We start from the raw sequence: 19986 nt of genomic DNA, 5'->3' as shown, positions 1-19986 counted from the left end.
TACCTTCCCTTACGGCATGGTTCAGGTGTCCACCGACAGATATTGCGCCATTTCCTTTTCCTCAAAAAAAACTCTGCCTCTCCCGTAAACGAGTAGAGTAAGCATGAAATGTTTACGGGCCTAATGTCATCTCGGTGGACACCCGAACCGCACCCTACAGGAAGGGAGGAACGCCACCACCCGTTCCGCGGGATGCCTTGCCCTTTGAACTCAGCGCTTCTCCCCCGGGCCCCTGTGCGCCTCTGCTTCGATGCGCGAAGCCCCTAAGAGATCACGTATGACAACGAAGTGTAACGTGGCATTTATGTGCTTTTTGCACGCGTTATTAGAAATCGGAAATTATAATTCCGTGCATTATCAAACCCACAGCTCCACTGATATCTTGATAAACATTGAGAAGGCACTGGCAGCAGTTATTTTTTGTCTCGTTTGGAGACCAACCGGCGCTTGCATGCCGGTCGCGTAGGAGGGCTTAGAGAGTCTCATTAAATCTCGTTAAGTCTCGTACGGTGCCCGGATGTTCTCGTTTCAGAGCCCGGATGACTGGAATTCAGTGCCCGGATGAGTGGATTTCAGTGCCCGGATGACTGGAATTCAGTGCCCGGATGACTGGAATTCAGTGCCCGGATGAGTGGATTTCAGTGCCCGGATGATGGCTCTCGGTCTCGGCGTGACGTCACCACACTGCCGACAACGGGAGCTAAAAGCATTTCATGCTTAAAAACAATTCACCTGACTGCTCTATTTGCAGAAAGCACAGCATGACAACTGCTTCACGGATTTTCATTTGGTTTCTTGCACTCTGTTCCTTGATACAGTACCTATATACAGAGCTATACAGTAGCGAATGCAATCAGAACGTTACTGAGAAAGGCAGTCGAGCACAGCAGTGGAATGTCCCGCCAGGAACGAAGGAGGAAGTAAAGAAACCCTTAGGGGCATTGCAAAGGGGGAAAGCAGCTGGTGAGGATCAGATAACAGCAGATTTGTTGACGGACGGAGAGATTGTGCTCGAAAAACTAGCCACCCTGTATATATGCAATGCCTTGTGACATCGAGAGTACCAGGAGCTTGGAAGAACGCTAACATTATCTTAATTCATAAGAAAGGATATGACAAGGACTTGAAGAATTACAGACCGATCAGCTTACTGTCCGTTGCCTACAAGGTTTCGTAATGGATACTTGACAATAGACCATATTCACACTGTCAATTCAGGTGATAGAGAAATGTGCATAATATAACCAACTGCTATATACAGTAATTTAACAAAACTTCAGTTTGGGCTAGAAAGTTAGCGCCTGTCCTGTGTGTTCCTCCTCTTGTGTGCGTGTTCCTGTGCGCTTGAATTCATTTCAATATATGCTATATACAGCCTTCATTGATTACGAGAAAGCATTTGACTCAGTGGAAACCTCAGCAGTCATGCAGGCACTGGGGAATCAGGCTGTAGAAGAGTTTTATGTGAAAATATTGTAAGATATATCTTGCAAGGGTGGAAGAGCAGGCTAGTTGGTAGTTCATCTTGAGGAAAAACACAGCGCACTCCTAAGACATGGACAAAAAAAGGCAAGACGATACAGCGCTGACTTCAAATGGTTATTTTATTGAGGAGCAACATATATTATTATTATTATTTATTATTTATCAAATACTGCCAACTGCCTCTTGGCAGTCAAAGCAGGAGTGGATACATTGTTCTTGAACAATTGCTAAGGTGAGTTTAACAGCGGCAAAGAAAGAAAACATGCTATTGACAATCAGCCATGAAGGAATGTGCACAGTCAAAAAACACACAAAAAAAGAAAGAAGGAATACACTTTGAAAGGCGGACGGCAAAGCAAGAAGCGTTGTAAAGAAATACTTGCAGCATCATAGATAAGATGACACGGCTGTAACAAAAGATTCAACTGAGGGCATGTCAGCTACTTCATAGGGTAAGGCGTTCCACTCAGCTGTGGTTCGAGGAAAGAATGATGAACGGAAGGCGTTAGTTTTAACCTGCGGCATTACAATTGTTTTGCTGTGCTTGCCTCTCGTTTTCCTGGATTCGTTGAAGTGCATGTAATTATGAAAATTTATTTTGACATGGTGGTTGACAATACTGTACATCATTTGTAGGCGGTGTAGTTTGCGGCGCATTTCTAGCGACGGGAGCCCAGCTCGTGTTCTCAGGTCTGAAACATATACGCTCAAAAAGTGGGCGGGCAGACATGAGTAACATCTGCTGTGTTTGCACGCGACCGAAAGATAACAAACTACAATTGAAAACAACATGAGGGCAAGGGTGACCCTTGGAAGCGACAAAAAATGAAAACTAGACAAGATAAAGAGACAAGTGGAGGGGCGATTAAATGGATCACGCTTAAAAGGATGACGCAAGCAGGCAGTACAAGAGACAAAAAACACTAGGAGATGACAACAAGTGAACAAAATGCACTAAAAGGCCAAAAAGACCATTAAAACATTTTTAAAACCAATAAAAGAACCAAAAGGGACGTTAAAAGCAGAAGACAGAAAACAACCTTGTCCAAAAGGTAAAAAAAGGCTAAAAGACATATTTCGGAATCCTACACATTAAAGTTGCTCTATGCCTGGCTCAAATAATCTAACTCCCGTTTCGTTAGCGCTATCGAGGGTGTGCTAACACAATCTTCACCTAGCTTTAGAATGTGGGCAGCTTCTATAATTTCGCGTGTGGATTGATGCGCGTTTCTCGCGATGACCGAGCAGTCATGAAGGAATGGCTCGTAGGAACCGGAGGGACACTTTAAACAGTGAATACCCAGGTTTTTCTTGACGATGTTAGAAACATTATTCGAGTGCTCCATAAGACGCTCATTGAGGCAACGTCCGGTTTGCCCCACGTAGGCCTTGCCGCAGCTCAAGGCTATCTTGTAAACTACACCAATGAGCCTCAATGAGCGTTGAGGTGATAGAGAAATGTGCAGAATATAACCAACCGCTATATCCAGCCTTCATTGATTACAAGATTACAAGAGGACGTTGATTACAAGAGGACGCTTCCGCTTCTAGCTCTGTATTTTCGCCTTGTTTTGCCTGTTTTCTCGCGTTTTGCATGGGTGGGATAGCGCCCTCCGTGAGAACGAATGCCAAGGACGCCCCTGCGGAGAGATTCCCGGCCGGGGGGGGGGGGGGGAAGTGAAAAAACCCAGCCGGAAGCTAGGCTTGAGCAAGGCCGCACTATGCGTCTGCATGAATTCTGCGTCAATGACGCGACCGCCCGCTGCGTTGCCACCAGACGCAGCCTCCACGCCCGCGCTATCTTCAGCACCTACGGGCCTCCAGCCTGCTCTGATGCCACAACACTGGCCTCTGCCATGGACTGCTCCACCGCCTGCGTGGTGCCTGGGGCACCCCCTCAGGAAAGAGTGCAGTACTCCAGCGCCTGAGCCCCTGCTGCCTACTCCGCAGATGCCTCCCGTGAGTCAAGCCTCGCTGCTGCCCACTCCTTCCCCATCAAGCCCACATTGCGCTTGGATACAGATCCTCAGCTCTTGGATACCTGCGAAAAATTCCCCATTCTGCCTCTTTTTTGCTTCTCTGCAGTCCTCGCTTTTTGCGTGCCACTCCCGAAGACTGAGCAATAGCTAGGCGCGCAACACTTATAATACAAGTTGCAATTATTTCGTTGAGTTCGTCTACACTAAGATCATCCGAAAAAAATTTCTCCAGTGCAGCCTTTTCCTGAAATAGCGCCCAGTCAGCTACGTGCAGCTTCCAACAACGTGGTTTGCTAGGAATGATTGATGGCGGTAACGGCTAATTACTATGGGAAAGTGATCACTTCCGTAAAAATTTTCAAGAACATCCCATTTAAAATCAGTAAAAACGGGGGGGGGGGGGGGGGGGGGGGTTAAACTAAAAGACAAGTCTATGCAACTCATTTTTCCTGAAGATGGAGAGAAAAATATATGGGTTTGCCTGTATTTAGCAGGCAAACAATATTTCACAGAATAAAATCTTCTAAAACCCGACCTCTAGTGTCAGTCTGTTGACTTATCCAAAACCCAGAGTGCAGTAAAATCACCTACTACAAGATATGGCTCGCGTAACTGCTCAAAAAGTTCTTCTAGATCATGAAGTGTTATGGTGAGATGAGGTCGAAGATATATAGAGCATATGGTAATTGCTCTAAAATTAGGAATGGTGACAGCAACTGCTTCGTATTTTGTTTGGAGCTTGGTCTCACGGTTTGAAACACCGTTCTGGACAACAATAGCAACGCCACCAGAGAGCATACTCACCTGCTCACGGTCACGGTGAAATACTTTATAGTTTTTAAAAATATTTTTATTTTAAGGTCCCAAGTTGGTCTCCTGCAGACACAGTGCTACAAGAGATAGAGAATTTAAGATATCTGTTGCATCACTATAGTTATTTAGTATTCCACGGCAGTTCCAGTGGATAAGGAACACCATGATGATTTTGGGGGGGAACGTGTTGAGGTCCCTCCTTGTTGAGGGCCTGTTATTAAGGTTGTTTTGCGATCAAGGAAGGCGGAGGTGAGCTCTGACTTGTGTCCATCGCCACAGGGGAGGCGGTAGACTTCCGCGCAGAACCCGTGGGCAGAGGGGTTGCGGGCTTCTCCTGACTGGGGCTGCCCACTTGGTGGCCAGCAAGGGGGTGGCACAGCAGCTCTCGCTGCATCTACCTGCGGTGTGGATGGCCCTGCCTCACTGTGTGTGAGCTGGGCAGGTGCCGAAGTTTGTATGTGCGGTGAAAGAGAATGTGCCTCGAGTCATTGCGTACCGCTGCCTTGCCTCTTTAAATGTTACACTCTCTTTGGCGTTGATGGTAATTATTTTTTCCATGCGGGACACAACCTTGAACAAGTGGCGTGATCGCCTTCGCAGTCTTCGCATTTGTGATCATTTGCACCACATCTGGCACATGTATCGCGGCCGTGGCAGCTTTGGAAGCCGTGGCCAAACACCTTTGGCATTTGAAGCAGCGTCTAGGGTTTGGGACATACAATCTGACGGAGATTTTTGCGTACCCTACCTCGATCAACTCGGGCAGGGTGCAGGAGGCAAAGATCAGGACTAGGTGTTTCATCCGAATTTCTTTGTTTTCTTTGCGTATTTTGATTCTGTATAAATTGGTTACAATTTCATCAAACAGTCCTAACATTTCCTCTTCTGTCAAGTGCAGAAAGTCGTCAGAGATTACACCACATACTGTGTTTAATGATCTGTGTGGTGTCACAGACACAGGGATGTCACCGAAGGTTTAAGTGTTTGCCAGTTTTGATATTTGAGTGATGTCGAGGAGTTCAAAAAAGAGGTCTCCACTAGCCAATCTGTCACCTTGTACTTTGCACCTAAGGAATCTGTGAGCACTTTTGAGACAGTGAAAGGAGACACGAGTCTGGCTGATTTTTCTTTTTGTTCACTATGAACGATGTGGAATGTTGCGAAAGATGTTTTCTTTTTATTGAAGAACTGGAAGGTTGCATCGGTCCACCCTCTTTTCAGAGAACAATCATTTGAAAGTAAAGAGGAAGCCAGCCACAGAAAAAAAAAACTGGCTACGGCTTAGCTAAGGTAAGCCTGGATAAGTGAAAAGCTCTCGCTGCTTTTCAGCCAACTCCCAAGTTACCACTTCTGGATCGGTGTTTCTGCGCCGTCCGACTGTTGCTTCGTCTTCTCCTTCCATGGCGAGTGTCTGCACCTGTTCTATGGGCAAGCGCGCCTTATATACCCCTCCTTTCCAATGCGCACGGCTGCGGCGAAAGGTCAAACAGTGGCGAGGATGGCCGCCTCTTCTATGGCCGCCGCCGCTCACGCGTTCTAGCAACGCCTTGCGAAAGAACCTTCTCCTCTTGGGACAGCGGCGGCGACCGCGCGGCAGTGGCGAAGAGTAAAACGGTGGCGAAGAGTAAAACGGTGGCGAGGAGGAGAAGCGGCGACGGGGTCAGCCTGTGCAAGCGCAGCTCTGGCTAATTCTGATCATGGAGCATACGCCAGACCCGGTGTTGACTAGCCTAGTGAAGCTTTTCGCTTCAAAAAATGTTCTTTGGCCATGGTGCCAGCCACCCACCATAGAGCCCAACAAGGGGATGGTACAGGAACTTGAAAAACAAGCCCTGCCCCCGCCAGGTGTACACCACTGCTATAACCAAATATGACGGTTATAGAGTCTCTCCCACACAATGTTGGACATGTCCTTTCACAATGAACAGTGGTAGCGTTGCCTCGCGGGCTCCTAACTTTGCAGCGGCCGTAATTTTCCTCAAGACTGCACTGGTGGGCTCGGTGGCTGTGCCACAATGCGGTCGCTTAACCCGTTCTGCCTCGCCATGCAGGTGATCGCTCCCCTCTGGATTACCATGCTTTTCCCCGCCCCTCTGGCTGCCTGTCCACCGGACATCTCGCCGGAATGGACGCCCGCTCTCAACCGAACCGATATGTGCCAGCCTTGCGCCATCACCGCTTCGCCCGATCGTGCGCTGACCTCACCAGTGCACTGCACCCTCGACAGACAATTGGATACACCATCGCCATCAACATCCTCTTCCGCTCCAGCTTTTAAGCAGCTTCGGCCACCAGCGTCGCTTTGTGGGCTCGGTGGCTGTGCCACGATGCAGTCGCTTAACCCGTTCTGCCTCGCCATGCAGGTTAGTAAGCCATGTTGTCTTTACGCTAAGAAATCTAGTGATTACTTTTTGATACAGCTGCCGAGCCCGCAGTGCTGCCTTGATATTGTCACTGAGTGTTCTGATGTCATTATTTCCTTGCTTTTGTTGTCCAGCGACATAGAGACTAACCCCGGCCCTGCCTCACTCGAAACTGTACTTACGGAACTTAAAAAATTGTCCGCCGGTCAGTCGACATTAATCGCGGAAGTTACAGACCTCAAAAACCAGTTACTAACAATAGACAACCTTATTTCTGATCTAAGCAGGCGCATCAGCGCTCTTGAAGGTCATTACCAAACCATACAGTCACTACGCACAGAGATAGAAGGCCTAAGCACTCACACCACCCAGGCAACTCGCCAGCTCTGTGACCTCGAGGATCGCATAGACGAAGCAGAAAACCAATCACGAAGAAACAACCTCATATTCTACAACATTCCGGACCCTGACCCATCTGAAACGTGGGCCGACTCTGAAAAGCTACTAATTCGCCATTGCTCCGAATTTTTGGACATCACGCTCGACCCCAAAACAATAGACCGCACTCACCGTCTTGGGCGCCACGAACCTGATCGCTGTCGTCTGTTAAGTGCCAAATTCGCACTTTTCAAAACGAAGGACGAAATTCTAGCTAATGGCCGCAAATTCAAGGACACTGACTACTCCGTCGGTGAAGATTTTTCACGACACGTTCGCAATGTGCGCAAACACCTAGTTACATTTGCCAAAAGCAAGACTAACCGTTTTTCTTTGCGATACAAAACCCTGTTCATCGGTTCCCGACGATATATCTTCGACGAACCATCGCAATCTGTAAAAGAGATACCATAGCGGTTGCTGCGCCGCCAGCCCCCAGCCGCTCATACACCTGCCACCCCCCAGCCTAATCTTTCCTTTTCGGCGATTTTCACAAACATACGTAGTTTTCTTCCGAAACGCGAAATCATCTCTAATCTTGTGTGTTCATCTGCTAGTAACTTGCTGATACTTACCGAAACATGGCTCACAAATGGCATCACCGATACTGAAGTTCTTGCTGACTTACCGAATTTTAACCTTTTTCGCAAAGATCGCACATCCGCTCGAGGTGGAGGCGTTTTCATCGCAGTTAACAATCAGTTCTCGTGTACAGTTATTAATATTCCATCAGACCTTGAGATACTATGGCTACTTTGTCGCGCTGCGCCCCAAACCGTACTGCTGGGCGTTTGTTATAGAGCGCCAAATACCAACTCCGATTTCTCTGGAATTCTTAACGACGTGATCAGCCAATTAACGAGGAAATACCCAAAGCGCATATCATTCTTTTTGGAGACTTCAGTTTTCCAGAAATCAACTGGCAGACACAGACAGCAGTCGGCAACAGGGAAGCGAATGATTTTATCGAGGTCTGCCTAAACTTCAACTTAATTCAAGTGGTATCTGAACCGACCCGCGTTGCAAACATCCTAGATCTAATCCTGACTATCCACCCGGAAGCCCTCTCATCTATCACTTATCTACGCGAAATCAGCGACCATAAAGTAATCCACGCCACACTTGAGTTCCACCCATCACGACGCCAGAATCAAAACAAAACTATTCGCCTCTACGACAAAGGAAACTATGAAGCCTTTAGTCTTGAATTAAACCAATATCTCACAACATTTGAAGCATCTTTTCACGACCATTCAGTAAATGATAATTGGTCCCGTTTTAAGAAAAAGGTTAGCGAACTAACCGATAGATACATCCCCAAAATAATTTTCCACTCGGACCGCCAGAAGCCATGGTATACCAAAACAATAAAAAGACTCGACAATAAAAAGAAGCGCCTTTTCCGTGCGGCAAAATTAAAGCAATACGACGAGTGCGCATGGAAAAAATACTATACAGCCGAACGCACCTACCTATCAGCAATTCGCAGCGCAAAATACTCTTTCCTTCACAACGACCTCCCCAAATTGTTGACTTCCAATCCCAGAAAGTTTTGGCAGGTCATAAGTGAACACCCGGCACATACCATCACTCTAATTAAAGAGTCTGGAGAAGAAGCTGATGACATTGAGTGTGCTGACATTTTTAATAACGCCTTTTCATCTGTGTTCACTAATGAAATTCACCCACCAACTGCAACTTTCGCCGTCAATATAGAGTCCAGCATGCCTGCTATGGCGTTTTCTGAAGACGGCATTTCCTCGCTCATTGAACACCTTAAAACTTTATCATCGGCCGGCGTCGACGAAATTAACTCCAAAATACTGCGCAACACTAAGAATATTTCTGCAATGTACTTATTGTTATTATTTTCACAGTCGCTTTCTACAGGTTCCATTCCGGATGCCTGGAAAGTGGGTAAGGTCATTCCCGTCTTTAAGTCCGGTAACAAAGATTCTCCTTTAAATTACTGTCCGATATCATTAACCAGCATACCTTGCAAAATCATGGAACACGTCATCTATTCTCAAATCATGGACTTTCTTGACGCTAACAACTTCTTTCATCCCTCACAACACGGGTTTCGCAAGGGTTTGTCATGTGAAACTCAACTGGCCGTCTTTCTTCATGACGTTCACTCTAACCTCGACCTAAATTTACAAACTGACGCTATTTTTCTAGACTTTGCTAAAGCATTTGATAAAGTTCCCTATAGGCGTTTACTGCTAAAACTAACCATGCTAAAACTGCATCCTAACGTCTTATTGTGGATCGAAGAATTCCTTTCTAACCGCTCCCAGTTTGTTCTCGTTAACAGCCAGAGTTCCAACCCTCTTCCAGTAACATCAGGCGTACCCCAAGGTTCTGTACTTGCTCCCCTCCTATTCTTAATCTATATTAACGACTTACCCTCAAACCTGGTTTGCAATGTTCGTCTGTTTGCAGACGACTGCGTTATTTACCACACGATTTCTAACACCTTTGACCAATCACAGCTCCAAAACGACATTGACACAGTGCATGCCTGGTGTGATGACTGGCTAATGTCGCTTAATCCTAACAAATGTAAACTCGTATCTTTTCACCGCCGGCGTAACCCCCATATTTTCCGTTACTCCGTTGCTAACGTTCCACTAGAATCTGTATACTCATACAAGTACCTAGGTGTCACCTTGTGCCAGGATCTCTCCTGGCGCTCTCATGTAACGAACATCATCGCATCAGCTAACCGGTCATTGGGTTTTTTGAAACGTCATCTACGGCACGCCCCTCAAAGTATTAAACTTCTCGCCTACCAATCACTCATTCGACCAAAACTAGAATACGCATCTGCTATCTGGAGCCCGCAACAAGCATATCTCATCAGTTCACTAGAATCTGTCCAAAATCGCGCCACGAGGTTCATTCATTCTGCCTATTCATACGACATCAGTGTATCGTCACTTAAACGACAATCAGGTTTATCAACTCTTGCCCATCGTCGTCGCATTGCTTCTCTTAGTCTGTTTCATAAGTTTTTTTACAGTTCCCTCGGACAACCACCCTATATCACACCGCCCGCTCGCATATCTCATCGCACCGGCCATCCACTGCAAGAGTCATGCCAATGCGCCCGCACCGTCACTTTTTCCGCATCCTTCTTTCTTCGCACTGCTAAAGACTGGAATGGCCTTCCCCACGACGTTGATGCCATCACCTGCCAATCAAGTTTTGTGAACAATTTAAATATGCGTTTCATAAATATCATGTAAGCAATCATATTCAACCTATATTTGTACTCCCACCCCTTATGTAATACCCCCAAAGTGGGGTCTTTAAGGAAATAAAGTGAAGTGAAGTGAAGAGAGCTGCCCTGAATAACTTTTCAATTTGACGTCAGAGTGCTCTAACTGTGCTCCAGGAAACATGACGTTGAACTTATCCTCACCTATGATGGAGATGCTGGCTCCAGTGTCCAATTCCATTACCAGTGGTACACCATTAACGAAGACTTGGACCTGTATGGGCTCGGGTCCGGCCGCTTGTAACGACCACATGTCGTAAGGTCCGTGTCGTCCGTCTGTGGCTTGGGAATCTCGTCCATTTTGTGCACTGAACGCGGTCTCATCTGGTTTCTCTGGTCCACTGCTGGGTCGCTGCAGACCCTTGCAAGGTGCCCTTGCTGCCCACACTTGAAGCAAACACTAGTGCTGGGCCAGCACCACGTCGCCGAGTGTTTGCCACCGCACTGCACACAACCCCGCCGCTCAACCGCAACTCTTCTCGGCGGTCGTTCCGCAAAATTGGCCACCCCTATCTCGCTTGTCGACGCTGCTTGCATGCACTATACGTTTGAATCCTTCCTAGCGGCTTCAATGGCAGTCACCAACTGCTTGGCCGATTTCAAGGTTAAATTTGTGGCTTCTGCATTCCTGTACCATTGATACCACAGACAATCTGATCCCTCATCATGCGGTCACGCGATGCCCGTCCAAAATTGCAGTCATCCACAAGCCTGTTAAGTGCCGCAACATAGTCGCTGACACACTTACTTCCATGCCTCCGCATAGAGAAAAATTTGAAACTTGCGATGACTTTGAACACCTTCGGCTTGAAGTAGGAACTCAGAACTGTAAAAACTGCTATGAGCGCCGCATCCGCAGGCTTTGTAGGTGCAATCAAGCTTCTCAGCAGCGAATATGTTGTCGGCCCACATGTTGTCAGGAATACTGCTTTCCGCTTTTCCTCAGTGACATCGTTGGCAGCCAAGTACAGCTGAATGCACTCCTGGTACTCTGCCCACTCGACTGTGTCCGCGTCGAATGGTTCCAGCTCTCCGGTGGTCATCTTCACCTGTTAATGGCACGCGCTTGCCCCGCCGCGCACTAAACCAATTTGCCACCGGATCCTATCCTTGTCGCCAGTTGTCACATCCAAGGAATGACACAACAATGTCAGATGTTCAGTGCAGGCGTCCGACTGACTAGGCCAGCCGCAGCAAGTTTAATAAATAGCCGTAAAAACGGCCCCTGCCGGATCGGCAGGTTGTCATAATACAACACATAGACAAGCTGGAATCTGTGCAAAAGAAAGCAGCTATAGTTGGAGTACTTCCGCGAGTGCTCTAGTAAAAAACGCAGGTGTAAACAGTTTGCAAAAACGGCGTCAGCGTGACCGATTAAAATACATGCACTTGCTATTTCATTATAAATTAGGCATACCACTTTGGTCGCCACTTTGAGCAGTCCTGCCCGTCCTGTCAACGGCGTAAAACTCCCCCTCACAACTCGCCTCCTTCTTTGCAGTAGTTACCCTGTCCTGCCTTCCCGTTTGACCACGTTGGCATAGACCTCTATGGCCCTCTCCCTCCAATTCCCGCTGGTCACCACTGGATTATCACAGCCATCTGTCACCTCACCACTGCCATCCGCTCCTGCCCATGACATCAGCTCCTTTCTTCTAACGGACCTGATTCTGCGCCATGATGCTCCTCAAGAACTGCTCTACGACCATGCATGCGTATTCCTGTCTGATGCTCTTCAGGCCCTCCTCAAAATGCCGCATTATCCACCGAATCGCTTCGTCTTACCACCCTCAGAACGGCCTGACCGAGCATTTCAACCAAACTTTTGGTGACATGCTGGCCATGTATGTCAACGCTGTGGGAATCCTGGCTTCCCGCCATTGCCTTTGCGCGGCTCTTGCCGGCTTCCCGCGTTGTTTCTCCTCTTTCCCTTGCTCCCACCTCAGGCGGTGGAGAGGCGGCTAAGTGACTCATCACTGTCCTTTGGCCACAGCTCTGCCCCGGATCCCCAAGGGCCTTTGCCATTGGCGCCTTTTGGCGGGATTTCGGGACCCGCTTGGGCGGCCACAAAACTGTCCGAGCGGAGCCCAGAGAGAGAGATCCCTCCGAGACAGCGTAAGGTGCATACGCTACTGTTTGTCCGTGCTGGCCTTTGCCATTCGGACCAGTGCATACTCGAGCTCACCCGCACGGGTCCTCTGACCAGCAGCGGCTCGAGACTGTCCAGCGGGGTCTAGCAACCTCCGACAGGCATACCTTGCGTTGATTGCCCACTCTCTCTCGCAAACAGCCCAACGGTCGACCCGAGAGAGAGATCACAGCACTGCCGCGGGGACATCCGCCTGCAGCGGTGTGCTAGCGGCGTGCATTGCTCTGGTCGCTTCATGCGCGCAGAGGAGCTTTGCTCCTTGCGCGCCACTGGGACGGGGTGACGATTGAGTGTGTGTGTACCTGCTGGAGGACGCCGTGAATAAACGTCTCCTTTGTGAACTCGGAGGATTCTTCCCTTCGTCACCACTGGATTCTCTCCCTTCTTTCTTCTGTACGGCCGGGAGCCCCCCTGCACGATGGATACTCTTCGTCACTACCGCCTCAACATTTCTGAGTCCACGCCCCTCTCCAGCACTGACACATATGGCGAAGAATGTCATCAGCTCACTCACTCATTTGCCATGCAGAACCAGTGGTATCAAAAACATAGCTGGGACACCTCCGCGGCCTCTACATCCTATCCCGCCGACTCCCTTGTGTGGCTCTGGGTGCCTCCCACAACACCTGGCCTTTCACAGAAACTGCTTGTTCGCTAACACGGACCCTACCAGTAATATGCGTTGTGGGGCTAGTTGGTTCATGCTCAGATTTCTTTTAAGCGCACAGAAAGACGACACAATAAGACAAGGTAGACAGGACGGAGCGCAAACTTTCAACTGTTTTATTCCGGAAAAAGTACATGACACTTATACCAAAAAGAATGGATAGTCATCAGTGCCACGTGCAAGCCAAAACCCGGGAAAAGCACATAGAAAGGGCACAGGTGACTCACCTCTTATGTAATTTATCTAAAAAGGCAAAATCTTCATCATATATTGTCACAGATGGTGCACTGACACATGAACTACCGCTTTTCCTTATATGGTAGGCCTCAGCCAATTCTCGCGCAAGCGTGTCAGTGCTCCTGCGCAAGATGCTGGTGCCTTGGAGCGTTGCATCACACAGTTTTTGTGCTTTCTGTTTTTTATCGTTATCTTTTCCACACTCACTGATGTGCGCCGGCAGGTGCGAACCGGTACCGTTCTTCAAAGACAAATTGTGTTCCCTTAGCCGCTCATTAACACATCGGCCCGACTGCCCAATGTACACCTTCCCACACTTCAACGGAATTCTGTACACTACCCCTTTTTCACACTTCACAAACTTATTAACATGTTTGATTTTGCAATCTGAATTGTGGCTACCATCTTGCGAAACTAGACGACACAGTGAAGAGAGTTTCCTTGGGGCCGAGAAAACCACGGGTACCTTAAACTTGTTAGCCACGCGCTTGAGGTTATGAGCCACTTTATGCTGATATGGGATGACCACAGGTTTCACTTTCTTTTTTGCCACTGCAACCATTGTCTGGTTCCTATTCTTTTCTTTTTTGATCTTCTTGAGAAGAGCTTCAGCAACTGAACTCACTACTATCTGGGGAAAGCCTGCCTGTTTTAACTTCGCGACCTGATCGTGAAAGCTTTCCTGCGCCATGTGACAACAGGACTTTCTTAGAGATGACTCAAGGCACATCAAAGCGATAGCACGTTTAACAGTTTTCGATTGCTTGGAATCGAAAGGCAACAATTTCTTCTGTGCACGCGGTTGGTACTTCCAGCAAAAGCCTTCGTCCTTAAGGGTTATTTTTAAGTCTAAAAATTGCAAACAGCTGTCATTGGCGAGTTCAAAAGTAAAATTCAATCCTTTGGAGAGTCGTCTAAAATTAGTTAGAATGTGGATAGGTCAAAGGTGATTGTTTCTTTGAAACAATGAAAAAGTCGTCTGCATATCTAAAAATCTTTAGCGTGCTACCGTTTTCAAGCGCCTCGGCCAATGATCTGTCCACACCTGCGAGAAAAATGTTGCAAAGCACCGGGGCCACGCACGATCCGATACAGATCCCATTTCTTTGTACATAATTATACCCTTTAAAAGAAACAGTGGTGGAACTGAGGTAAAACTCCAGGAGTACAAGGAAGTTGTCAACCGACATACTAGCACTGTTTTGAAAAGACACCGCTCCGTTCATTTCTATGCACAACCTGACAGCAGCCAACAGCTCGCTCTGTGGAATAGAATAAAACAGGTCAACAACATCTATAGAAAACATGTGTCCTGCAGAGTTTGTTTCATGCAAAAATTCGACAACCTCAAGACTATTCTTAATGGCAAACGGGTCGTCTACTACAAGTCTGTTAAGTTCCTTTAGCAGGAACCGGCTTAGTAGGTTCTGCCAGGCACCCCTTTCGCTAACTATGCACCTAAACGGAACACTTTCTTTGTGATTTTTTGCAGTGAAAAAAACTTGCAAGCTACTACATTTGGTATTCTGAATACTACTGGCTAACTTCTGTAGACCAAGGTTTTCGCATAACGCAATGGCTCGGCTTTCTACCTTTGCTGGTTTTTGTTCTGTCTTCTCAAAATTCTTGCGGATAGCCTCCGAGCCTTTCTTGTCGTACGTTCCCGACTGCATAGCGACAAAGCCCCCTTCCTTATCCGCCTGAACGAGTTGCAGGTCGTTGTCCTTAAAGAAGCGCACAATTTTTCTTGTTGGCGTCTTGATGCGGGGCCCCCTAGAAGGCACGGTCCTGATGAGAGAGTCGACTCCCTCCAGAAGACACCTTTCCTTATCCTCCGGGTCGGCCTTGTTGGAAATTCTTCTGGTCACTTCCGGCTCAAAGCTGTACTTTGGTCCTTTCCTGAGGACGCTAGAGACGTCCTCCGGAATGTGGATGTCGTCAAGAACCTGGAGAGCAGGACTGTCATCTTTGCTTCCCCTGGTTATCACTGCGAGAGTTTGCGTCCACAAAAACTCTGTCGACCGGGCGGCCAGCTTCACCAGAGATTGAAGCTTCCTGGCGGCGATATGCTCGGTGTCTCGGGAAAAGCACAGCAAGTGAAGCCAGTCCTTGAACAGACGAACCTGTCTCCATAGCTCAGACCTCAAGATCCGGCACACTCTCTTCACATGTCCGAGGGACGGTTTAACAAGGCCAAACAAAACATTGCGCTTCGTCCTGTCTACCTTGTCTTATTGTGTCGTCTTTCTGTGCGCATAAAAGAAATCTGACCCTACCAGGTTCTCAAGCAAACCACTCCTGTCAATTATAGCGTCGAGGCCGTTGCAGCCTCTGCAGACTTGCGTCGCCGTAGCCGCGAAACCGTCCACATTAACCGATTGAAGCCACATTACGACCCCTCTGTTTTTCTCCCCCATAAGTCGCCAGGCTGGCTCCTTTTTCACCTGGGGAAACTAGTTCACCAACTGTCATGGGTTCCACAGCAGGCATGCGCCGATACTTCGCTGCACCTGAAGATGAAGAAGTCGCCCCGCTTCTCTTATGCTGACTTCGCCTGAATACGCTGCAAGATCAGTAACAGCGGCTCGGCGTCTCCGAGGGAACATAATAAACGCACCCCTACACTTGTTCATTAAAATATTGGAATCTAAAAAGTCAAGTGAAGTGCTGAAATTGATGAAAACTGCAGCAGTAAAAACATCTTTCCATGTTTCACAAATTTTTTCCTTCATTAATTGGAAAAACTGTTCCATGAGAACTACACACAAGAAAATACGTCAGCAGTTTGTATACAGCACTAAGAACATATCACTATTGGAAGTAGCAGAGTACAAATATATGGGCCGGTGTATAACTAGCCATCTTTCAACAAAAAACACAGATACTGCTGTAGAAAATTCCTTCCGTAAACTGTTTCGTAGCGAGAACTACATTGGCCTCAGCTCGCGGTGGCCGCACCGAGAGCTGAGGCGTTGCCCAGCAACCGCCCCAGCTGGCAGTGCCGCTCGCCGCGCCATCTGGCCTGACGTCAGAGGAGGAGGCGGTGAAACCGCGTAGCAGCAACAGAGGAGGAGCCGGCGTTCCATCGTATATAGAGAAGGGGCGGCTCGGTGGGATTTGTCGGCAGATATGGAAAGTGAGTCGGAGCGACTGAAAGAAGCCAGGCTGCATCGTCGGAACAAAACGAAGGGGAGGCAGCGAGCCGAGGAGATGGAGGAAGATTGGTTTGGTTTGTTGGGGTTTAACGTCCCAAAGCGACTGAGGCTATGAGGGACGCCGTAGTGAAGGGACGCCGTAGGAAATTTCGACCACCTGGGGTTCTTTAACGTGCACTGACATCGCACAGCACACGGGCCTCTAGAATTTCGCCTTCAAGAAATTTAGCCGCCGCGGCCGGGATCGAACCCGCGTCTTTCGGGTCAGCAGCCGAGCGCCGTAACCACTGAGCCACCGCGGCGGGAGATGGAGGAAGAATGAGCAAACAAACAAAAACAAGAACAAGAACAAACAAACAAAAACGGAACAAACCTTGGCCTCAAAGTACTGTGTAGAAGCCACTAAGACGGCTGCTTGCTACTTCACCGACCATCGGGTCTTTGTGGCAATTGAGAAACAACAAGATGAAGACTGAAAATAAATGTTACACTTTAAAAATGTCTCGTCATTAATGTAACCATAAATTACCAAAAGATAACAAAACCTAAACACTGATAAACACTGAAACTAAACGATAAAGATGCAAGATAACCAAGCTAAACAATAAGATTAACATACCTCTCGCTATGCACATCAAGGCATAACTGAGTTAAACCAGAGCCAATTTCTTTTCTTGAAGCGCTCAATGAAATCATTTACGCCTAGTGTTTGCCTCTTAATTTGTTGGAATATGAAGTAATTATCCTTAACCAACATTAACAAGCTACAAAGTGAAGAAGGGAGAGGGCTGAGTCGGGCTGGTTGGTCCCTGCTGAATGGTACGGCAAAACAGCGCTGACGGACGGGACGGAGGAAGGCGAGACAGACAAATGCGCTGACATGCGTGACAAAAACAAGTCACGCCAAAATAATATGGGCATTCATTTCACAGATTGCGAAGAATGTGAGGCGTTTTTGAACCAAATCACTATTATCGCCAAATATAGAGATCATACCTCGCGCCTGATATCGGAGGCTTTTCACATTCACGCATTAGGCAACTCATGTGTAAGCCAACCATCGGTGGCTCTATTCCCACAGGAGATCGCTTTTCTTAATCAGTGATGATATCCGGAATCTATGCTATGCAGCGCATTTCTTCTTCCCTTCTATTGCCCCCTCTTTCGCAATAAACCATTTGGTTGTTAGTTCAGCGCATGCGTCTTTCTCGCCTTCTTCCGTCCGTCAGCGCTGTTCTTCCGCACCATTCAAGGGAGGGAAGAGGTTCTTGCCAAGCATCCCAAGGTTTCCCTCCCTTGTTTACTTCGTAATTACCATCTGACCAGCCTTTCCCAGCCATGGATTAGCATATAAGGTCTCTTCATATACCTGTCAGTGAGCTCTTGAGGATTACCCCCCCCCCCCCCCCCCCCAGTGACTGTGTCCGATTAAAGTTTGTTTTTCAGCTGGCACTATAAAGTCAATTATTCCCAATTTTTTACTTACTCCTAAGGTTACAACATGAGACAAAAGCATGCTTCACCCATTTCAACATGTTTTCACTGTTTAAAATGTTCTTTTTTCCCCCCGAGGGCAATCACAGACTGGAATAACATAAACAACGAGATTGTTACCCACAATTCTTTATTGATGTTTGTAAAATGCCTGCAAATGTTATGAATTTGTTTGATGTAAACACACCCTATGGCCTTGTAGCAGATTGCAGTGTCTACAAATAACCAAACAGAGAGTAAAGCAGAGAGTCAAGAATAGTGGAGTGCAGTCTCTGCTGATCTGCCGGGCCTGAAGCCAAAGTGCGATTGAGCATCAAAAAGCCAGCGAGTCACGATTTTCACCTGCCAGGCAAGAGTGTTTACCCAGAAGAAGCTTTTTCATTCGTGCCGTTAAATGTTCCTTATGTGGGGTTATTCCACACGACGGAATGAGAGGTGCCTCGGCGGATTAATTTCAACCGCCTGTGGTCACTGACAGCACACGGGTGCATTTTTGAGTTTCGCCTCCACCAACACCCCAGCCACTGTGGCAACGCCAAGACTCTGCGGACGGAGTGAAATCTGGCCACGCGTGGCTGTCCTCGGCAAATCCCTCGTCGGCGTTGCTTAATTCTCTGGCCTGACAGTCGAAAAACCGCCATTTTACACCCGTGGAACGGTGTGAGGGGCATCCACACAAACAGTCGACGGCTGTCCTCGCCTTCCTCCAATCACTCACTCAAAAGTGAGAAATGAGGCATGCCGCTAAGAGCAGAGCAGCAAAACGACGACACGGGAGACTACAGCAACCCAGCAAGACACCAAGATTTCGGTGCGCTCTTATCAAGGTGCGAAGCCGCGCGTGCTGAGCTTTTCCCTTCAGCCTCGTCAAACCAGAAACGGCGCACTAAGGAAAACAGCACCAGGCGGAAACATCTTTGGGCCCGCCAGTTGTGCACTCAACAACCCTCGTAGAGAATCCCGCAAGCAATCAACCGTGGCACTCATTTCAACGCCTGTGGGCTATCGTGCGCTATCAGCCAAGCGGCACAAAAATAGACGTGGCACTCACTTTGAGGGCGAACTTGGAGCCCCTGGCCTTGTCGTGGCACTGGACCACCTTGCCGTTGATGCCGAGTCCGAGCACATGGTCCGATATGGAGTAATCCTGCGTGATCGGGGTCGACTTTGGGTGCAGCGGGGGCCGCGCGTTGCCCAACTTGGCGAAATCGTTCATGGCGAGCACGGTGCTGAGCAGCGCTTGGAGACGGAAGACGACCTGCCTCAGGAGAACGATGACATTGGCGGCGTTGCGCTCGTCGAGCGCCTGCGGACACAGCTGAGGAGGAGCGCCCAGCCGACGACTGCAGTGCTCGGCAGAAACAGCCCTGAAGTGACAGCCCGTGTCGCGCAGAGGTGAAATGCCCCACTCCATACAACAAATGTCCGACCGAATGACGCCCGAGTTCAGCACCTCACTAGTGCGCCAAGCGGCCGTTCGCGATCAACACCCGACTGCGGCACCCGACAGTAGGCGCCTCGGGCAGCAGAGAAGCTAGTGGGCTAGGAGAAGGTTAAACAGAGAAAGCTCTGTGAAAAACAGGGGTGCTGACGAAATCGGCGCTGGGAATGTACAGAATGTTTCAGCATGAAATTTCCAAAGAAAATATCTACGATAGTTCTAGAGGAAACGCTCACGAGATAGGCCATTACCCCCTGAACAGGGGATAATGAATAGGCACATTATGCAAGGTGCATTATGCGCTGTGTGTGGAGAAAGCGAGGAAACGGCTGAGCACTGGATACTAATGGTGTCTGCGACTGGTCGTTTCAAATCGCTCTAGAGCGCTCTGAGATGCAGCCGCACGTTCGGCTGGTCGAAATCAAGCGCTCTGACTACATTCGGCTGGTTCTTTCAGAGCGCCCGCCTCCAGCTCAGAGCGC

The 19986-nt window shown here is 48.3% G+C and overlaps 2 protein-coding genes across 2 annotated transcripts in view; one reads left to right on the top strand and one right to left on the bottom strand.

The window, feature by feature from the left end:
- The window catches only part of MAPk-Ak2 (MAP kinase-activated protein kinase 2), a 183478-nt gene extending 163930 nt beyond the window's left edge, over positions 1 to 19548 (bottom strand). Inside the window, exon 1 of the mRNA XM_089562625.1 lies at positions 19115 to 19548. Coding sequence (XP_089418751.1) covers positions 19115 to 19477 — 363 coding nt within the window. The 5' untranslated portion in view covers positions 19478 to 19548. The remainder of the gene's footprint in view (positions 1 to 19114) is intronic.
- Positions 6293 to 7502, top strand: LOC149324949 (uncharacterized). The gene has a single exon (XM_089562626.1). It carries the CDS (start codon positions 6293 to 6295, stop codon positions 7490 to 7492), a length of 1200 nt encoding a protein of 399 aa, XP_089418752.1. The 3' UTR covers positions 7493 to 7502.
- Positions 19549 to 19986: the final 438 nt, after the last annotated feature.

This window comes from Amblyomma mixtum, chromosome 10 (genome assembly GCF_055824585.1).
Source record: "Amblyomma mixtum isolate Tamu chromosome 10, ASM5582458v1, whole genome shotgun sequence".
Classification (NCBI taxonomy): Eukaryota; Metazoa; Arthropoda; class Arachnida; order Ixodida; family Ixodidae; genus Amblyomma; species Amblyomma mixtum.
Note: the sequence above shows the minus strand (reverse complement) of the source record. Positions and strands in the feature narration are given on the sequence as shown.

What these genes read in the sequence shown, in the direction of transcription:
- LOC149324949 (XM_089562626.1), top strand. Translation starts at nt 6,293, where the DNA reads ATGCGGTCGCTTAACCCGTTCTGCCTCGCCATGCAGGTGATCGCTCCC.